Raw genomic sequence first — 18,298 nt, 5'->3', positions numbered from 1 at the left:
TTGTATGTAGCCAGCATTCCTCAGTTCCTTGAGTATGAAGGATATTTCTTTGATGCACGAATAGTTTCCTGCACAAAGCGACCCATGTAGAAGTCTTAGCCGGTCAACCAATATGTTTGGATCTTTCCATGATGTGTAATCATTCTCTTCTACCACCATCTTCCTTGCACCTTTATAATAAATATTATGATCTCTGGTGTCTTCCGTTTTACCACCAACCTCAGGGTAACTTTCATGTTTGAGACGGCGATCATCACAAGCTTAATCAGATTTATTTAATATATCACGTCGTTTCCACCGTTTCGGTCTCAGGACACCGCTACATTCTTCGATCTTGGCAGCTTTAGGTGCTTCATCATAATCTATGTCTTTGTCAACAGCCTCAGAGTCACTGTAACAATCACCGTTGAAGGAATCGTCTTTACCCAATTTACCGTAATAATTCGATGATGATGATGTTGAAGTGTCTTCATCGTCTTCATGCTTCCTTTTTAGGAGTCCATCATTTTTACAAAGTAGGAAAGATCTACTTGAATTCGGCTGGAATATATTCTCACTTTTCACGTTAAGGATTCTTCCATTGTCTTCATTCTTCCGTAAATCATCAACCTCCTTCAATTTAAGTTCTTTGTCGAGATCGGAAGAGCCAAGAAAATTATTGTCGTAATGCAGATCACTCTTCCTTAGGCTAGTAGATTCATCGTTGTCCTCTAGCTTGTACGCAGGCTTGGTGCTACAAGTTCTGCCATGTCTTTTTAGGCTCTCTCTCCGCGTAAACGACTTGCTACATCGAACACAACTTATCATATTGCGCAGTGGATTTTTAACACAGTCATTCTTCTCGTGTTGTCTTTTATTCTTTCTCAAGATAAACTCTTTACTGCAAAACTTACACCTATGTTCTTTCGATACAGCGTCAGATCCCAAATCGGAATTCATATTAGTTACTGAGACTAATGCCAGATACCAATTGAGTGTTTTAAATTAGATTCAATACTTAAATAGAAATTTTTTCATATTTCATCAGCGAGAATTAATATATCTCATGCAAAAGTACTTTATGCATGTAGTTCTGCTTTTCAACAACAGATGTCGCCACATGTTGCTTGCAGGTAAATAATATTTAGTTCTTTTATGCGGGATGGTCACTAACGATCGCAAAAGAAGGATGGCTTCGCTAGACTCCAAGGAAAAGGAAGTTCGTCTTGCATGTTGGTGCTCCACAGATGTCTCATGGCGTAATATTAATTTGACTGAGTAATAAAATTTTTAATTCCACCTGATAAAAATATTGCAAGTTTTGATTTAGTAGCAGAAATTATCGAATTAAATGTAACTCCAAATAAAATGACATGTCTCATCAGACAAAAAAAAATCCATGCAGAGAGTGGTTTCTCAGAATAGTCAGAAACACTTGAAGAAACCACAGGAATGATTGCAAGAACACGGGAAAAACCATCAAAATATTGACAAGAATAATCAGGAGCGCACGGAGAAAACCACCATAATATTGACAAGAATAATCGGAAGCACACGGAGAAAACCGCCACAAGTTTTCTTTGATATCATAAAAATACAAAAAAAATTAATAAAAAATTAAAAATAAAAACGAAAAAAATTCAAACATTCTGCTAGCTTGTGAACTTCTCTTTGATGTGCAAAGTTAGAGTTCTAGTACAAGCCAGAATGTTTGAATTTTTTTCGTTTTTATTTTTAATTTTTTATTAATTTTTTTTGTATTTTTATGATATCAAAGAAAACTTGTGGCGGTTTTCTCCGTGTGCTTCCGATTATTCTTGTCAATATTATGGTGGTTTTCTCCGTGCGCTCCTGATTATTCTTGTCAATATTTTGATGGTTTTTCCCGTGTTCTTGCAATCATTCCTGTGGTTTCTTTAAGTGTTTCTAACTATTCTGTGAAACCACTCTCTGCATGGATTTTTTTTTGTCTGATGAGACATGTCATATTATTTGGAGTTACATTTAATTCGATAATTTCTGCTACTAAATCAAAACTTGCAATATTTTTATCAGGTGGAATTAAAAAATATCATTACTCAGTCAAATTAATATTACGCCATGAGACATCTGTGGAGCACCAACATGCAAGACGAACTTCCTTTTCCTTGGAGTCTAGCGAAGCCATCATTCTTTTGCGATCGTTAGTGACCATCCCGCATAAAAGAACTAAATATTATTTACCTGCAAGCAACATGTGGCGACATCTGATGTTAAAAAAGCAGAACTACATGCATAAAGTACTTTTGCATGAGATATATTAATTCTCGCTGATGAAATATGAAAAAATTTCTATTTAAGTATTGAATCTAATTTAAAACACTCAATTGGTATCTGGCATTAGTCTCAGTAACTAATATGAATTCCGATTTGGGATCTGACGCTGTATCGAAAGAACATAGGTGTATGTTTTGCAGTAAAGAGTTTATCTTGAGAAAGAATAAAAGACAACACGAGAAGAATGACTGTGTTAAAAATCCACTGCGCAATATGATAAGTTGTGTTCGATGTAGCAAGTCGTTTACGCGGAGAGAGAGCCTAAAAAGACATGGCAGAACTTGTAGCACCAAGCCTGCGTACAAGCTAGAGGACAACGATGAATCTACTAGCCTAAGGAAGAGTGATCTGCATTACGACAATAATTTTCTTGGCTCTTCCGATCTCGACAAAGAACTTAAATTGAAGGAGGTTGATGATTTACGGAAGAATGAAGACAATGGAAGAATCCTTAACGTGAAAAGTGAGAATATATTCCAGCCGAATTCAAGTAGATCTTTCCTACTTTGTAAAAATGATGGACTCCTAAAAAGGAAGCATGAAGACGATGAAGACACTTCAACATCATCATCATCATCGAATTATTACGGTAAATTGGGTGAAGACGATTCCTTCAACGGTGATTGTTACAGTGACTCTGAGGCTGTTGACAAAGACATAGATTATGATGAAGCACCTAAAGCTGCCAAGATCGAAGAATGTAGCGGTGTCCTGAGACCGAAACGGTGGAAACGACGTGATATATTAAATAAATCTGATTAAGCTTGTGATGATCGCCGTCTCAAACATGAAAGTTACCCTGAGGTTGGTGGTAAAACGGAAGACACCAGAGATCATAATATTTATTATAAAGGTGCAAGGAAGATGGTGGTAGAAGAGAATGATTACACATCATGGAAAGATCCAAACATATTGGTTGACCGGCTAAGACTTCTACATGGGTCGCTTTGTGCAGGAAACTATTCGTGCATCAAAGAAATATCCTTCATACTCAAGGAACTGAGGAATGCTGGCTACATACAATAATGGCTTGTTTTACTTGAATTTGTATAATGTAAAGCAATAAAATAAATAAATTAAATTATAAGAATTTAATGTTTTTATTTCTTGTATTCTGATTTCTAACTAAGACTTAGATCTCGTAACTTGTGCTTCCTTTTTGCCCTTTTTTTTGTTGATGGAGATTCCAAATGTGCTGCCTTTTCGATGATGGTGCTTCCAAATGTGCTGCCTTTTCGTTGTCGGTGCTTCCAAATGTGCTGCCTTTTTCGTTACCGGTGCTTCCAAATGTGCTGCCTTTTCGTTGTCGGTGCTTCCAAATGTGCTGCCTTTTCGTAGTCGGTGCTTCCAAATGTGCTGCCTTTTCGTTGTCGGTGCTGCCAAATGTGCTGCCTTTTCGTAGTCGGTGCTTCCAAATGTGCAGCCTTTTCGTTGTCGGTGCTGCCAAATGTGCTGTCTTTTCGTAGTCGGTGCTTCCAAATGTGCTGCCTTTTCGATGACGGTGCTTCTAAATGTGCTGCCTTTTCGATGACGGTGCTTCCAAATGTGCTGCCTTTTCGTTGTCGGTGCTTCCAAATGTGCTGCCTTTTCGTTGTCGGTGCTTCCAAATGTGCTGCCTTTTTCGTTACCTGTGCTTCCAAATGTGCTGCCTTTTCGTTGTCGGTGCTTCCAAATGTGCTGCCTTTTCGTAGTCGGTGCTTCCAAATGTGCTGCCTTTTTGTTGTCGGTGCTGCCAAATGTGCTGCCTTTTCGTAGTCGGTGCTTCCAAATGTGCTGCCATTTCGTTGTCGGTGCTGCCAAATGTGCTGCCTTTTTCGTTACCGGTGCTTCCAAATGTGCTGCCTTTTCGTTGTCGGTGCTTCCAAATGTGCTGCCTTTTCGTAGTCGGTGCTTCCAAATGTGCTGCCTTTTCGTTGTCGGTGCTGCCAAATGTGCTGCCTTTTCGTAGTCGGTGCTTCCAAATGTGCAGCCTTTTCGTTGTCGGTGCTGCCAAATGTGCTGTCTTTTCGTAGTCGGTGCTTCCAAATGTGCTGCCTTTTCGATGACGGTGCTTCCAAATGTGCTGCCTTTTCGTTGGCGGTGCTTCCTATTGTTTTTCCTTTTTTGATGATACTTCCAAATGTGCTTCCTTTTTTGATGGTGCTTCTATTTTTTTAATGTTGTTTTGACTCTAGTATTTTAGTAAATTGTTCTTGATTTGACTAGCGTATTATTCCATCCGGTGCATGTATATAAACGAGTCCTAGACAGCAGGACGCTCAGTTTGTTACTGCCGTCGACGGTGTACGGATCACCTAGTTTGTTTCTTCTGGTGCATAAGTCGTGTAATTGCCTGTTCTTGAGACTTCGATGGCATCTTTACCGACTTTAACGTCGAACTCGATGGACGTTGTACCATCGTCTACGGGAACCATGACGTCAGCGCCGACGATGTTGGAGCAGATCCCGTTGGCAACGCCTCTGACAACACTAAAGGAGACTTCGATATGTGCTGTTCCACCATCAGCTGAAGTTTCATCAGCATTGAATACTTCAATTATTGAAGAGCGTACTTCGCATCAGTGCAAATACTGTGGTGCATCATTTACTATCACCTCAAATGCTCGCAGACATGAAAGAAGCGGTTGTTCTAATAATGTTCAAAGAATACAATTTCAGTGCAATAAGTGCAATAAACTAATTTCACGTCTCGATAGCTTACATCGTCATTATAAAAAATGCTCCGAGACCTATAATGAACATGGTTATTGATTTGACTCATGTGTTGTACCGGCTAATGAGACTATATAAGTGATATGAACTTCAGTCCGTCTCTGGCTGCGGTGATGACCGGATCGGATAGACATTTAAAGTCATGTAAAAGGCTTAGTCCGTACAATAAGAAGACTGTTTGAATCGAGGAATCCAAAAGGCTTTAGTAATTTGTCTGTGTATTTTTTTGTACTTGTAGTAGTGTAGTATGTATGTAATAAAAGTTTTTTTAAAGGAACTTGTGGTGTATTTTATTTTCTCAAACCTGCCACTTTAGTGGTACTTTTTTTAAAATATTAAAGTTGTTTTGTATCGGCCAGGGATCGAACCAAGGACATTAGTCGATCCAATCAATCATTATATGGATTACAAATTTATTTAATGAATTATTTTCCCGAATCTCTAGCATTACAATTACGAATTTCCAATATGGTGGTCTTGATGTCTGATAGGTTGATGGTAGTAGATGATTTAAAGTCTCTTTAAGAATGTTGAACATGGTTTATTGGAATTATTATTTTTTTCATAAAATTAAATGTTTTGCATCATTTAGGGATCGAACCAAGGACTGGAGCGGATCGAATCAATTTGTAAGTTAATGAGTGATTTATTTAATGAATTTTGGAATTTTTCCCGCTTTTCTAGCTACATTATTACATGATTTCAAGATGGCGGCCGAATTTCAAGATGGCGGGGGGGCACCTCCGTAATAAATGATTACTGCACTGTAGCGGGTTAGAATAAAATTATCCACATGGAAATGTACTCTATAATACAAGTACACACACAAGATGGCGTACTCCAGCAGGTGGTAGCTCCTGGTAGCCTGTACTGAACATAAAATTTCGGATCCATGATGGTCGACAAGGACAAAGTCAAATTTCAAGGACAAAGTCTAATTTCAAGGTCAAGGTCAAATTTCAAGGTCAGGGTCAAATTTCAAGGTCAAATTTCAAGGTCAAGGTCAAATTTCAAGGTCAAGGTCAAATTTCAAGGTCAAGGTCAAATTTCAAGGTCAAATTTCAATGTCAAGGTGTAAGGTGTGGTGATCAGATAATTATACTAACATGGTATCAGCACACTCTAGCGGACGAAAATAAGATGGTGATCTCCAGCGGACGAAGAAAAGATGGCGGACATGTCGTCATACTAGGTGATGATATATATGCTTTGAAAAAAAAGTGGTAGGAGTCAGTCTGCCTGCATCCACCATTGAGGAAGGAGCCTGTCGCCATTTTTAGTTTTTTTTGCACTCACCGGGTTCTAACCGAGGACGATGATCGATATAATCAATCAGAATTCGAATAAGTAAATTTTTTGATGAATTTTGGTATTTTTTTCATTAAAATCGGATAATAATTAAAGATTTTCAAGATGGCGTCCAAATTTCAAGATGGCGACTGTAACAAAAATTGCAGCATTAATAGGATCCAATATGTCGGAAAACACAACGTCGGAATGTTCGAGAACACACAATGACGTCATCCAAAATGGCATATCCAAGATGGCGGATCCAAAATGGCCGCCGTGATCTACTTGTCCCGTTACGTTATGTCGCGTTACGCTGTGTACCGTTACGCTTATCCAAGATGGCCGCCGTGATGTCACAATCCAAGATGGCCGCCGTGACGTCACAATCCAAGATGGCCGCCGTGACGTCAGAATCTAAGATGGCGGACCGACAATCTTCTATCCACTACCTGATACCTGCGCTCGGCGCCCCTATTATATACTACTATCGCTAACTTCTAATAAGAAAGTCATATTTTTAACTGCAACTTACTTCAAATGTCTTGTTATTCGAAAGAGTCCTCACTGATCAAATTCTTTGAAGAATAACGCTTATGTTACATGACTAAGTTCTTCGATATTAAAGTTCAACATACAATAAATGTTACAGTAAAACAACACATAATGTATAATCCATTAAATATTCTAAATATATATAATTATAAAGTACCTTAGCATTATAATGTTCACTCAGTGTATAGGCTTATAGTAATAAACAAACGTGGTTTTCTATCAATTACTCTAATGTCCCATAACATAAGGCAATATATTGTACAAGTCATGTTACTTCTGCAATAAACAAATATATTGTAATAACGATTGTAATGAATTTACGCTGAAAAATTACTAACGCCTAACACAAACTTTACTTTATTGATGCAACCTAACTTTTTACATCCTGGGTACCAAATAACCAGTGGTTATTCCAGCCGTATATGAGTTTAAATTAATTTGCAGAAGTTGTGAACATTTGTATCTGAATAAGATCCTTACCAATAGCGTTGAATATTCTGTAGGACGTGAGGTGACTTACAAATCCTCTCCTCCTTAACCACTGAGAGAAAAACCCACAAAATATTTGGCTCAAAGCCGTGGATGCGTGTGCTAAAGATGTGACGTAACCAGTCTGAAAGTATCAAACACCAAGGTCAGTTATCAATAATTTTTTTTCATACAGTTACATTTCTGTCATTAAACACGTAATATTGAAGCACGTTGAAACAGGTTATTTATTTAAGGTTAATAAAAATAGTAGTTAATGCACCATGTTAAATGCAATTCTGATAAATTCAGTGGTAAAAAGCAAACTTACTTTGTGTAAACTATGAAGCTTAAGCTAAGTTTGCAAATGTAAACTAATACTGCGTTTCATTTAGTATCATGCATCAATAGAGAACAAGGAAAATGAACTGATATTATAATTTATAGATGGAATATGTCAGCAAATTTTTGAATCAGAATAAAACAAATATTGGTATTAAAGACGTAGTTAATTTGAGCTTAAGCAGAGAATATGTTATAATAACCACATGTGGATTTTGTCTGAATAGGTAAAAAATAATCAATTAATTCGTAATAAATAAAAACTATGGAAACATTGATAAAAAAAAATTAAACATTTACACCAACTAGTTGTTACGTAACATGGCTATCTTCGCCAGCAGTCTGGTATTCTAACTGAAAAAAAAAACTGTGGAGGTATGTCACAAAATATTTTTGTCACTAAAAACATTTTACAAATATTTGGCGTTGCTAAATAAATAATTTTTAAATGTTCACGAAGTGGCTTATAATGTTAGTGTCTGTAAAATGTTTACGTCACTCATAAATGTTCTTCGTTTGTTACTACAAATTACGTGTTTCTTAAAACAAGTATTTAAAAATCTTTTAAAAATGACAAAAATACAGTGTTGCTATGAAATTTTGTACACTTTAAAATGCATAAAATAAGGTTCTTAGCAAAACAGTAAACATTTCTCCCCTATCTTAACAACTCTGATATAAATTCAGCCAGCAATAACTGACAAAATGTTAAGGCCAGTGATGATTGTGACAGACTGATACTATGATTAGCAAATAAATCTGTAATAATTAAATTCAATTTTGGCCATATTTTGTTTTTATTGATATACGTAGGCCTATTTTGTAGCATAAGATTAAAATATAAAGCTGCATTGTATTAGCTTTTTTTGCTCCGTCCCATTAAACACATTATTCCTAAAATTAATTTCTGTTGATCTAGCAGGAATAAATACTAACTTCCGAAGTAACGTCGTTGTCCACGTAGTAAATGCAATATTTTTACAGGGCTACCTATTGGAACAGAGCTTAAATAATATTAAAGGTGTTGTGGTATTATACTATTATGACATGAATAGTTTGCCTCTAAACATTATTATTCTAATACGTAAAAAAAAGAACCTCTGGAAAATAAAGCTATGTATAAAATATCACATATCTAAGTTCCTCAGGTTTTTAACGCAACTAAAGTTATGCTTACATGATCTTTAAGTATATTAAATTTAGGTTCATAATGTTTTTTTTTCCTGAGTATTGCTATCGTTTATTCTTTTGACCAAGGTTATCTTATTTTGGTTCAACTGGTGACATGTTTACATTATATGCCTCTTCAACCTTGGCGTAGCTTAGAATTAAACACATTTTCACTAGAATTTATTTCGGCATTTATTGTCCCGTAACCATTCATGTATTGTTGCATACAGATGCAAAACCTCATTTTGTCACGAACGTGGGAGGCAAAGCCGCGACCCGCGTCACGTGTCTGGTGGCCCCGCACGGCCACTGACGTCACGAGCGCATTCCCCCCTGCCCCCGCGCTCTCCTTCTTCTGGCGGGAATTCCGCGTGGAGTGGCGTGAGTAAGCGTCGTTATTCTGGATGCTTCAAGCATCGGGTCGGCCCGGGATGACGCGACACTTCACAACCACTCCAGTCGGTTCCAGAAAGACTGCTAAAGGTATAAAAGCAGTGGCTATGGACTCCGTGGGAGTTCCAAGAGGTCCGAAAGAGCGAGTTCGGCGAGGAGGACGAGAGACAGCTGTTGAGCGGCGCGACGTGGGCGACGGGACCGCGCGAGTGCGACCAAGTGGCGCGAGTCTGTGTGTGCGGACAGGTGCGAGGCAAGGGGCGAACCACTGGTTACCTAGTTCCAGTGAGGTGGAGAGATATTTACTGATTACTGAACATACTTTTTTAAGTGTGAGTGATTTGTGAACAGACATTAAGTGTGGTGATTTAATTAGTAATGTGAATATTAGCAGTAAACAAAAATGTATAAATATTAATTGGGATTTCCTTACGAATTCGTTTTCACCACTTGTAGCATTTGGGGTTAAAAGTGGGATAGACCTACTTATAGGATATAGGAAAAATTTACAGTGAAATAAAGAAATAATAAAATTCTAAAAATTTAGAATCTAGATTTTTGAGGTTGAAAGTAGTGTCAGGAACTGTAGTTAGTGTTGAGTGGAGTTGTATTAAAGTAAGTATTAGTTTTGAAAAGAAGTTTAGGTTGGCTTATAGGGGAAATTATAGTGTAAGGACAGTAGTGATAGTGACAGACAATGGTGTATGTGTACAAACAAAAGGCTGGCGACGAATTTAAGAACATAATGTCGTTTTTTATAACTGAATAGGCCAAGATGAAATCTATAATATAAAAATGAATCGCAAAATGTGTTGGTGAGCGCATAACTCAACAACGCCTGGACCAATTTGGCCAATTTTTTTTTTAAATGTTCGTTGAAGTTCAAAGATGGTTTTTACGGCGAGAAAAATTCGAATAATTGCCGGAAAAACCCTAAAACCAGCCCTTTTCTTTTTCCCATACAAACGTTTTCTAACTAAAACGAGCACTCATTGTTGTTTAAACAATGTAGGTATGTTCCTAACGTCAAAGAGTCAATTTGTACTTTATTACCTCTGTACAACGTTTAATCATATCGTCGGTCTAATTAGCAAACCTCGTAACTCCACTTTTTGTCAAAAATTGGTTTTTGGTACTACTATATACTCAGTTATGTGTTCTATTACCATTCCAAATATCATAACAATAAACAATCCCTATGGGCTACAATCCTATTTTCAGAAAACCTCTTATCTCCAGCTGTCAATTTCCTGCATATTAGCATACCTCGTAACTCCATTTTGTTAGTAAAAAAACACAGTGTTATTGTTGCACTGTCTATTAATTGTTTTTAAAAAATTATTTTAGTTGTTTCGATATTGTTTGTACATATGGAGCAGGTACATTTTATTATTATCTCACACTTTAACTATTGTCCATCGGTTATTTATGCATACAAAACACTTATTACAATAAATTATACTATTCAAACTTTTGTAATACAGGCCATAATATAAAATGTTTTTGGAGGTAATGTCTAAACTATTTTATACGATTTTGCTATCCATTCTTCATTTCAGAATGTCAAGAGCCAAGAATGATTTCGGCATGGATCTCATAAGTACCCCTTGTAGAACATCATACATTCTTTACGATATTGGCACTTCCATTGTTTTCTTTTACTGTTTTCAATTTGAAAGCCAAAGATGGCTTCTGTTATCTGTGGAACGAGACTGAGAGGGGCCTTGGTTCAAATGAGTTTGCTACAATAATTTGCAACTTCATCTTGTCGCAACTACATTTGAGGAACGATGCCGACAAATTGATACTGTATAGTGATGGTTGCTGCTATCAGAACAGAAATATGACTCTCGCCAATGCACTCTTACAGATATCGGTGACAAAGTGTGTAACGATAGAGCAAAAGTTTCTGGAGGTCGGACAGAAACAAATGGAGGCAGACTCCATGCACTCGAAGATAGAAAATAAGCTGAAAAACAAGAAGATTAATGTTCCAGCTGACTACATCGCAACTTGCAGGGAAGCACACAGAAATCCAAGTCCATATGAAGTTCATTATTTGACTCACAGTTTTTTTTATTAAGATTTGATCATGCTCAAGTGTATAGCTCTATCAGACCAAGCAGAATAGCTGGGGATCCATGTGTTACCGACATCAGAGCCTTGAAGTACACTCCGATTGGGGTTATTTCCTACAAGTTGGGTTTCACAGAAGAGTGGAAGAACTTGCCTATTCGCAAAAAACATTACTGCTAAGCGATTTGATAGTTTGCCAGCACTGTACACTAAGAGGCTGAAGATAAATAAATCTAAATACGACCATTTGCAGTCCCTGAAAACAACTATGGAATCAGACTATCACTTATTTTATGATAGCCTTCCTTTTCAAAACTGAAGCAGTGATTTTCTGAGGGGTAATTTTTTTTTTCTTTTCCCAATTTGTTGGAGCAATATTTATTGCCTCATTTATCAGTATTTAAAAGCTAGTTTTATCTTGATGTTCTTTCAAACGAATTCATAGTCAATGTTGATTTTATGCACTATACAATATTGCTGTTGTGTATTGTATACTGTCCTTACTGTTCAATATCGGAAATAACCCTTGTATTGTTAGAGATACTTTTTTATAAAACACGAATAAAATTGGTGCTATAATTATTCATCTCAAAATTGTTCTAATATCAATATTAAGTTTATGCCAATAAGAAGATTTATATCTTATCAAACCTCGTATCTCCATATTTAGTTTGAATTTATGATTGTAAAACCTCGTAACTCCATTAAAAAAAGGTTTAATAATTAAAAACTGACACAGAGTTTATTGACAAACGTCAGGGGGTGTTTTAACTATTATGTGATGAATTAAACACATATTTAGTACACAAACAAAAAAGTTATTCAGTTTTTTGCTTCTCTTGTAAAATTTGTCTTCAGGGAGTTACGAGGTTTGCTAATTAGACCGACGATATCTATCAAAACAGTGTGCGTTGGAGCATAGATAAATAAAAAAAAATAAACCGAAATCGAATAGTTCAATTTGGTCGGCTTCGCGATATTATTTCATTTGTTTTACTTTAAAATGCATCAGTTTTCAAGTCTCTACATCAGTCAAACAAAACCAGCGTTACCAAAAGTATTTCATAAGTTTAAGTTTTTATTATTTCTTTTCCCTATTTTAAATACGGCTTGAAGGATTTGACTCCAAGTCATATCAAATTAAAAAAAAGTTGAAACAACAACAAACTGTCAATGTCAGTGGTTTTTTTCCTCTTGGATTTTAGGTTACCTACCCTAATGAATTTGCTTTTGTCATCTTATACACGAAACAAATTCTTACCTATATAGTGTTTTGTGCAGTGTTTATTTACCTATGATCGCTAATTATTGCATGTGACAAAATAATCTATTATATAGATATTCCTCCTATTAGACGAATCAATTTAGGTAGAACAACCCGAAATGCTACAAACCAAGCTAATTACCGATCTAATCACGCACTACTATGAAAATAAAAATTATTATGTTTCACATGATTAACAATAAAGAGATTACTTATTTTTTATTTATCTTTTTATTTATTGTTTTATTTAATTATATTTCTTTTTCACAACACCCTATCACCAGGGTGACAGTTCTGTTCAGGAGAAATTTTTGCCCCGACTATAAAATATGTAGGAACAAAAAAATGTCACATTACAAATCATTTTGACAGGACTTTATTGCAATTTAATTAGGCAGTACGAAGTCTGCCGGGTCAGCTAGTGAATTATAAAATACTGAGTGAATAAGAAGAGATGAAGAATAAATTTGATAATAGTCAAGAAGATATGAAGAATAAAATTAATTATAACCAACAAGAGATAAAGAATGTAATGAAGAACTGTCAAGAAGAGATGAAGAATAAATTTGATAATAGTCAAGAAGATATGAAGAATAAAATTAATTATAACCAACAAGAGTTAAGAATGTAATGAAGAACTGTCAAGAAGAGATGAAGAATAAAATTGATAATAGTCAAGAAGAGATGAAGAGTAAAATTAATTATAACCATGAAGAGATAAAGAATGAAATGACGAATAAAATTGATAACTGCCAAGAAGAGATGAAGAATACCATAAAGACTGAAATCGCTTACATGAACAGGGTTCAGGAAGAAATGCGAAGCGTATTGTTAGCTGCTCAGGAGGAATTAAAGAAGAAGCTAGATGAAACCAGTTCTCAGTTGGAAGGGAAAATGGAACAGCGCCTGGCCCTACAGGAGCAATATCTAGCAGAACATGAAGATCTGATGGCACAACAGCTAGCTCAACTCCAGTAGGCTACCGAACAGTGAGTAGTAGCTGTAACTGAAGAATGACGACGAATTATGAAGAAAGCTACAGCTGCTACGAAACAGAGAAGTTCTTTCGGGGAAGGGAAGGTCGAAGGCGCTACAAACGGCCACCCAAAATTCAAGTCACCCACCTTTGATGGCCAATCGTCGTGGGCTAACTACACCTGACCATTTGAAGTGAAGTTCTGAAGTGAATGACTGAGGCGAAGAAGAGAAGGCTACAACACTTGTCCTGAGCCTGTGAGGATCTCTGCTAGAGATGCTGCAGACCAGAAGATTGATTGTGGAGTACTAGTAAAAGCCATTGAGCGGAGATATAGCGAGACATGGGCGAGGTGTATAAGACGGCCCTCAAGACAAGTCAACAGCGATCCTCGGAAACACTCCAGGAATTTGAAGCCGACATTGAGCTGCTTGAGTACCTCGCCTACCCAGAAGCTCGTGCAGAGTTCCGACAGCAGCTGGCCATCAGTGCATTTATAGACGGACACAGACGCGGAGGTTCAAGAAACTCTTTGTATGGGCCTGGAAATTGAAGTGCCTACATTGCCTCAAGGCTGTAACAGAGCGTTACCACAAAGTGAATGGCATCTTGAGTACTAACGAAGAGATTAAGCTGTTGAAAGGTTCGCAGTTTCGAAGAATAAGAGGTCGTCCGCGGTGCTTCGTCAGCAAAGAACAAGGGCACATTCAGCGCGACTGCCCGAATTGGGGTAGACCATGCAAGAGAGGAGGTCAATGCTGTGATTAGATTGGACAGGAGAAAAGTCTATTGGTTCGAAGATCAAGAGGTCGCCCGCGGTTCTTCGCATGTCAAGAAAGGGGGCATCATCAACGTGACTCTTGGGAGGAAGCCGAAGGCAGAAGTACATCGATGCGACAATGGGACAAGGAGGGTGCTAATTCGCAGGTTCAAGAAGCAGGAAGTCGCCTACGGTGTTCTGTATGCCAGGTACAAGGTCATGTTCAATGGAGATAGCCGCAATGGGAACGTGCCTAGCGGGGATGCCAGATGGGAAGGGAGGCACCGCGGCAGCAAGTGCAGAAGAGAGAGATCCATAGTAATCGCATAGCTGACCCATGGGCCCGAAGAGTTGGAGAACTGCCACAAGAAATGGGCCATGTCCAGTACGATTGTTAGATGCAAAGGGTGGCTTCGCAGCATGGACAACACCAGCAGAGTGTTACCTGTTCGGGACGAGTCGATTACAATGACATCTCGTGTCGGTCAATCCTACTAACTTTAAAAGAGCAGCCAAATTTTTGTTATTGCTTGGCGACTTCTATAAGTATTATTTATATTCAATGGTATAGCTAAAGGTACACATCCTTACTAATATTATAAATGCGAAAGTAACTCTGTCTGATGAAACTATATATTAAATGTATACATGAATCCCTGGTAAGGCCATATGGCTAAGAAGGGCAACCAAGATAAATTTAGTTAGTTTATGTCTGTCTGTCTGTCTGTTTGTTACCTTTTCCCAGCTGAACGGCTGAACGGATCGTAATGAAATTTGGCAAGGAGATATATTATATCCTGGGGATTGACATAGGCTATCTTTTGTCTAAAAAAATAAATTTTAAACGGGTTAAAAAAATATATCTTAATTTTATGTAATGTGTGTCATAGATATACAAACTTTTAGTGTAATTCCTCTATGTCTGCCGAGCAATAGCTTTCAAGCCATTACGTTACGTTTTGCTATTGCAAGGAACTAAGTAGAGTAAGAAATAAATAAAGCTCTTGACAGTTTGTAGTGTCGCCATATTTGTTTCAATTTTCAATACCGTTTTTGTATATTACAATTTAAATTGCAGAAAAAAAATCATGTTTCATAGACACATAAATAGTGTGTGTGTGTCATTTCTCTATGTCCACGAAGTCTCACCGCGTCAATTTTTAAAAGTGCTCAAGAGATTTGCATTACACCTCAATCTTCTTTCTCCTCCTTATAATTTTATGGTTACAGCTCAAACCACATAGTTTCCCTGTGTAGTTTGAGAAAACAAATATCCTTAGATTTTTTTTGGTGTGTATAGTTTGAAGTTTTATATTATGTATGTACGTAAATTCTTTAACATAGAGTTATTTATCAATTTATTTAGAAAATTATTCATAGGTAGGTAATAAGTTTTTCTATTTGTCAATATTGTTATTATGGTAGATAGGAGTACAGTAAATGCCTACATTCTTATATTCCTTTATATCTCTTTCGATTTGGAGTGTTTCCGAGCCATTCGGGGTCCTCATCACCCCCCCTCCCCCCCCAGATGGTCAAAGCCCCAAAATGTCGAAAGTTTAAATTTTTTTTTTAAATCTTTCTCTTTCGATTTTAAGTGTTTTCGAGCCATTCAGGGTCTTCGAACCCCCCACCCCCCTCTGGGAACAAAGCCCCAAAATTTCGACAATTTCAGGAATTTTAAATATCTATTCTTTCGAGATGAAGTGTTCCGAAACATTCCAGGTCCTGAACAACCATATCCGCCCCCGCCCCCATTTCTCAAAAGTCAAAGCCGCAAAAGTTCGAAAAATTGGATAAAATTGTATTAAAATTAAGTCATTACGAACTAAAGTGTCCGGGGGATGGTGGAACTTTTACCCAAAATCGACTTTCCCATCAAATTTTGGGGGAAGGGGAGGGGGGGGGGGGAAATGCAAAACCCCAAAATTTCGAAAAATTAAAAAAAAATTAATATGTAAGTATACTTTTTAACTATTTGGAGTGTTTCCGAGCCATTCGGGGTCCTCAAACTACCCTCCCCCCACAAGGAGTCAAAGACCCAATAATTAAAAAATTTCCCAAAATTTCGAAAATCTATTTTCTTTCGATATGGAGTGTTAACGAGCCATTCGGGGTCCTCAAAATCACCCCCCCCCCCCCCTTTCTCAGGGGTCAAAAACCCTAAATGTAGAAAATTTCAAAAATCATTCTCTTTCGATTTTTAGTGTTTCCCTGCCATTCAGGGTCATCAAAATTAACCCATCCCCATCTGGGGACATAGCCCCAAAAACTCAAAATTTTTAGGAATTTCAAATATCATTTCTTTCGACATGGAGTGTTCCGAACCATTCGAGGTCCTGAACATTCACACCCACCCCCCCCCCCCTCCCTTTTTTTTCTCAAAATTGAAAGCCGCAAAATTTCGAAAAATTGTAGAAAATTGTATTAAAATTAAGTCATTACGAACTAAAGTGTCCAGGGGTGGTGGAACTTTCACCCAAAGTCGACTTCCCACCCAATTTTGAGGGAGGGGGGGGAATGCAAAACCCCAAAATTACGATAAATTTCTTAAATTTAAGAATACTTTTTTACTATTTGGAGTGTTTCCGAGCCATTCGGGGTCCTCAAACTACCCTCCCCCCACAAGGAGTCAAAGACCCAATAATTAAAAAATCTCCCAAAATTTCAAAAATCTATTTTCTTTCAATTTGGAGTGTTCACGAGCAATTCGGGGTCCTCAACATCACCCCCCCCCCCCCCCCCACTTAATGGATCAAAACCCTAAAATTTTAACAATTTAAAAAAATCATTCTTTTTCGATTTTTAGTGTTTCGCTGCCATTCAGGGTTTTCATAATCACCCCTCCCCTTCTGGGGACAAAGCCCCAAAATTTCGAAAATTTCAGGAATATCAAATATTTCTTTCGAGATAGAGTGTTCCAAACCATTCGAGGTCCTGAACCTCCATACCCTCCCCCCTCCTTCATCAAAAGTGAAAGCCCCAAAATTTCGAAATATAAGAATATATATAATTGGATGTTGGCATGTATGACGTCAATAAACTCTTACACTGTTTGACCGATCGCCATGAAAGTTGGCACAGCGAAGTGTTTTTATCATGGAGAAGGTTTTTATGCTATCCATTTTTTTTGTAACTCGCCGCTAGATGGCGCTGTAGCGCAACAACTTCTAAACCTTTCAACCGATCGCCATGGGTAAACAGAAAATCATAGGTTACAGATACACAAACAGTAATTGTGTGTCATTTCTTAATGTCCACCACACTGGACATATCGCTATCCATTTTGCTGTAGCTCGCGGATAATATATCACCCGGTGTTCAGCCCGGGCGAAGCCGGGTACTGCAGCTAGTGTTATATATTTGTAAGAAAGACTAGTAGCCCAGGCAAATTAGACATATGCTTCCCGAAAAATCGTCCAAAGCTGGAAAGTGTTTTAATACCTTTTGGGGGTCCCAAATAAGAGTCCTGTGAGTTTGCGACGGATTCTGACTTCTGCCTAAGTTTTGGGAGTCAAAAAACCGCGGAATTTTCGCACTTTGTTTAGTTTTTCGCTTATAACTACTAAACGGCACATCCTACAGAAAACGTTATTGGAATCTTTTTTAAATAGCATTAAATTTTACTTCGAATGATTTTTGGTCCGTCAAAATCGGCCTAGCTATTTAGCCGCTATCGATTTTCAAAATTGGGCCATTTTTACCAACTTGGCTAAAAAGTTGATTCTTTGTTTAGTTTTTCGTTTACCACTCCTAAACGACGCATCCTGAAAAATATTTTACTCATAGCTTTTTCTAAGAACATTAAATTCTACGTCGAATGGATCTTACTCTGTCAAAATTGGCTTAGCCATTTAGCCGCAATCGATTTTTTAAGTTGGGCCATTTATACCAACTCGCATGATGTCTCATGTAATATTTTTTACCAATCGTGCAGTTATCGAAGTGGCGAATGAGCAAAACCGGGTCGGCCTGGTTCCCCCTCTTGGCCTGACAGATG

At 37.5% G+C, this 18,298-nt stretch overlaps 1 protein-coding gene across 2 annotated transcripts in view; it reads right to left on the bottom strand.

Moving 5' to 3' along the window:
* LOC134533560 (sialin-like) overlaps positions 1-18,298 on the bottom strand; it is a 111,217-nt gene that overhangs the window by 7,910 nt on the left and 85,009 nt on the right. For both annotated transcript variants that reach the window (XM_063371097.1, XM_063371098.1), the window contains one exon: positions 7,330-7,462. In XM_063371097.1, coding sequence (XP_063227167.1) covers positions 7,330-7,462 — 133 coding nt within the window. The remainder of the gene's footprint in view (positions 1-7,329; positions 7,463-18,298) is intronic.

Source organism: Bacillus rossius, chromosome 6 (genome assembly GCF_032445375.1).
Source record: "Bacillus rossius redtenbacheri isolate Brsri chromosome 6, Brsri_v3, whole genome shotgun sequence".
Lineage (NCBI taxonomy): Eukaryota > Metazoa > Arthropoda > Insecta > Phasmatodea > Bacillidae > Bacillus > Bacillus rossius.
The sequence above is the reverse complement of the archived record's forward strand: the minus strand, read 5'-3'. Positions and strand labels throughout refer to the sequence as shown.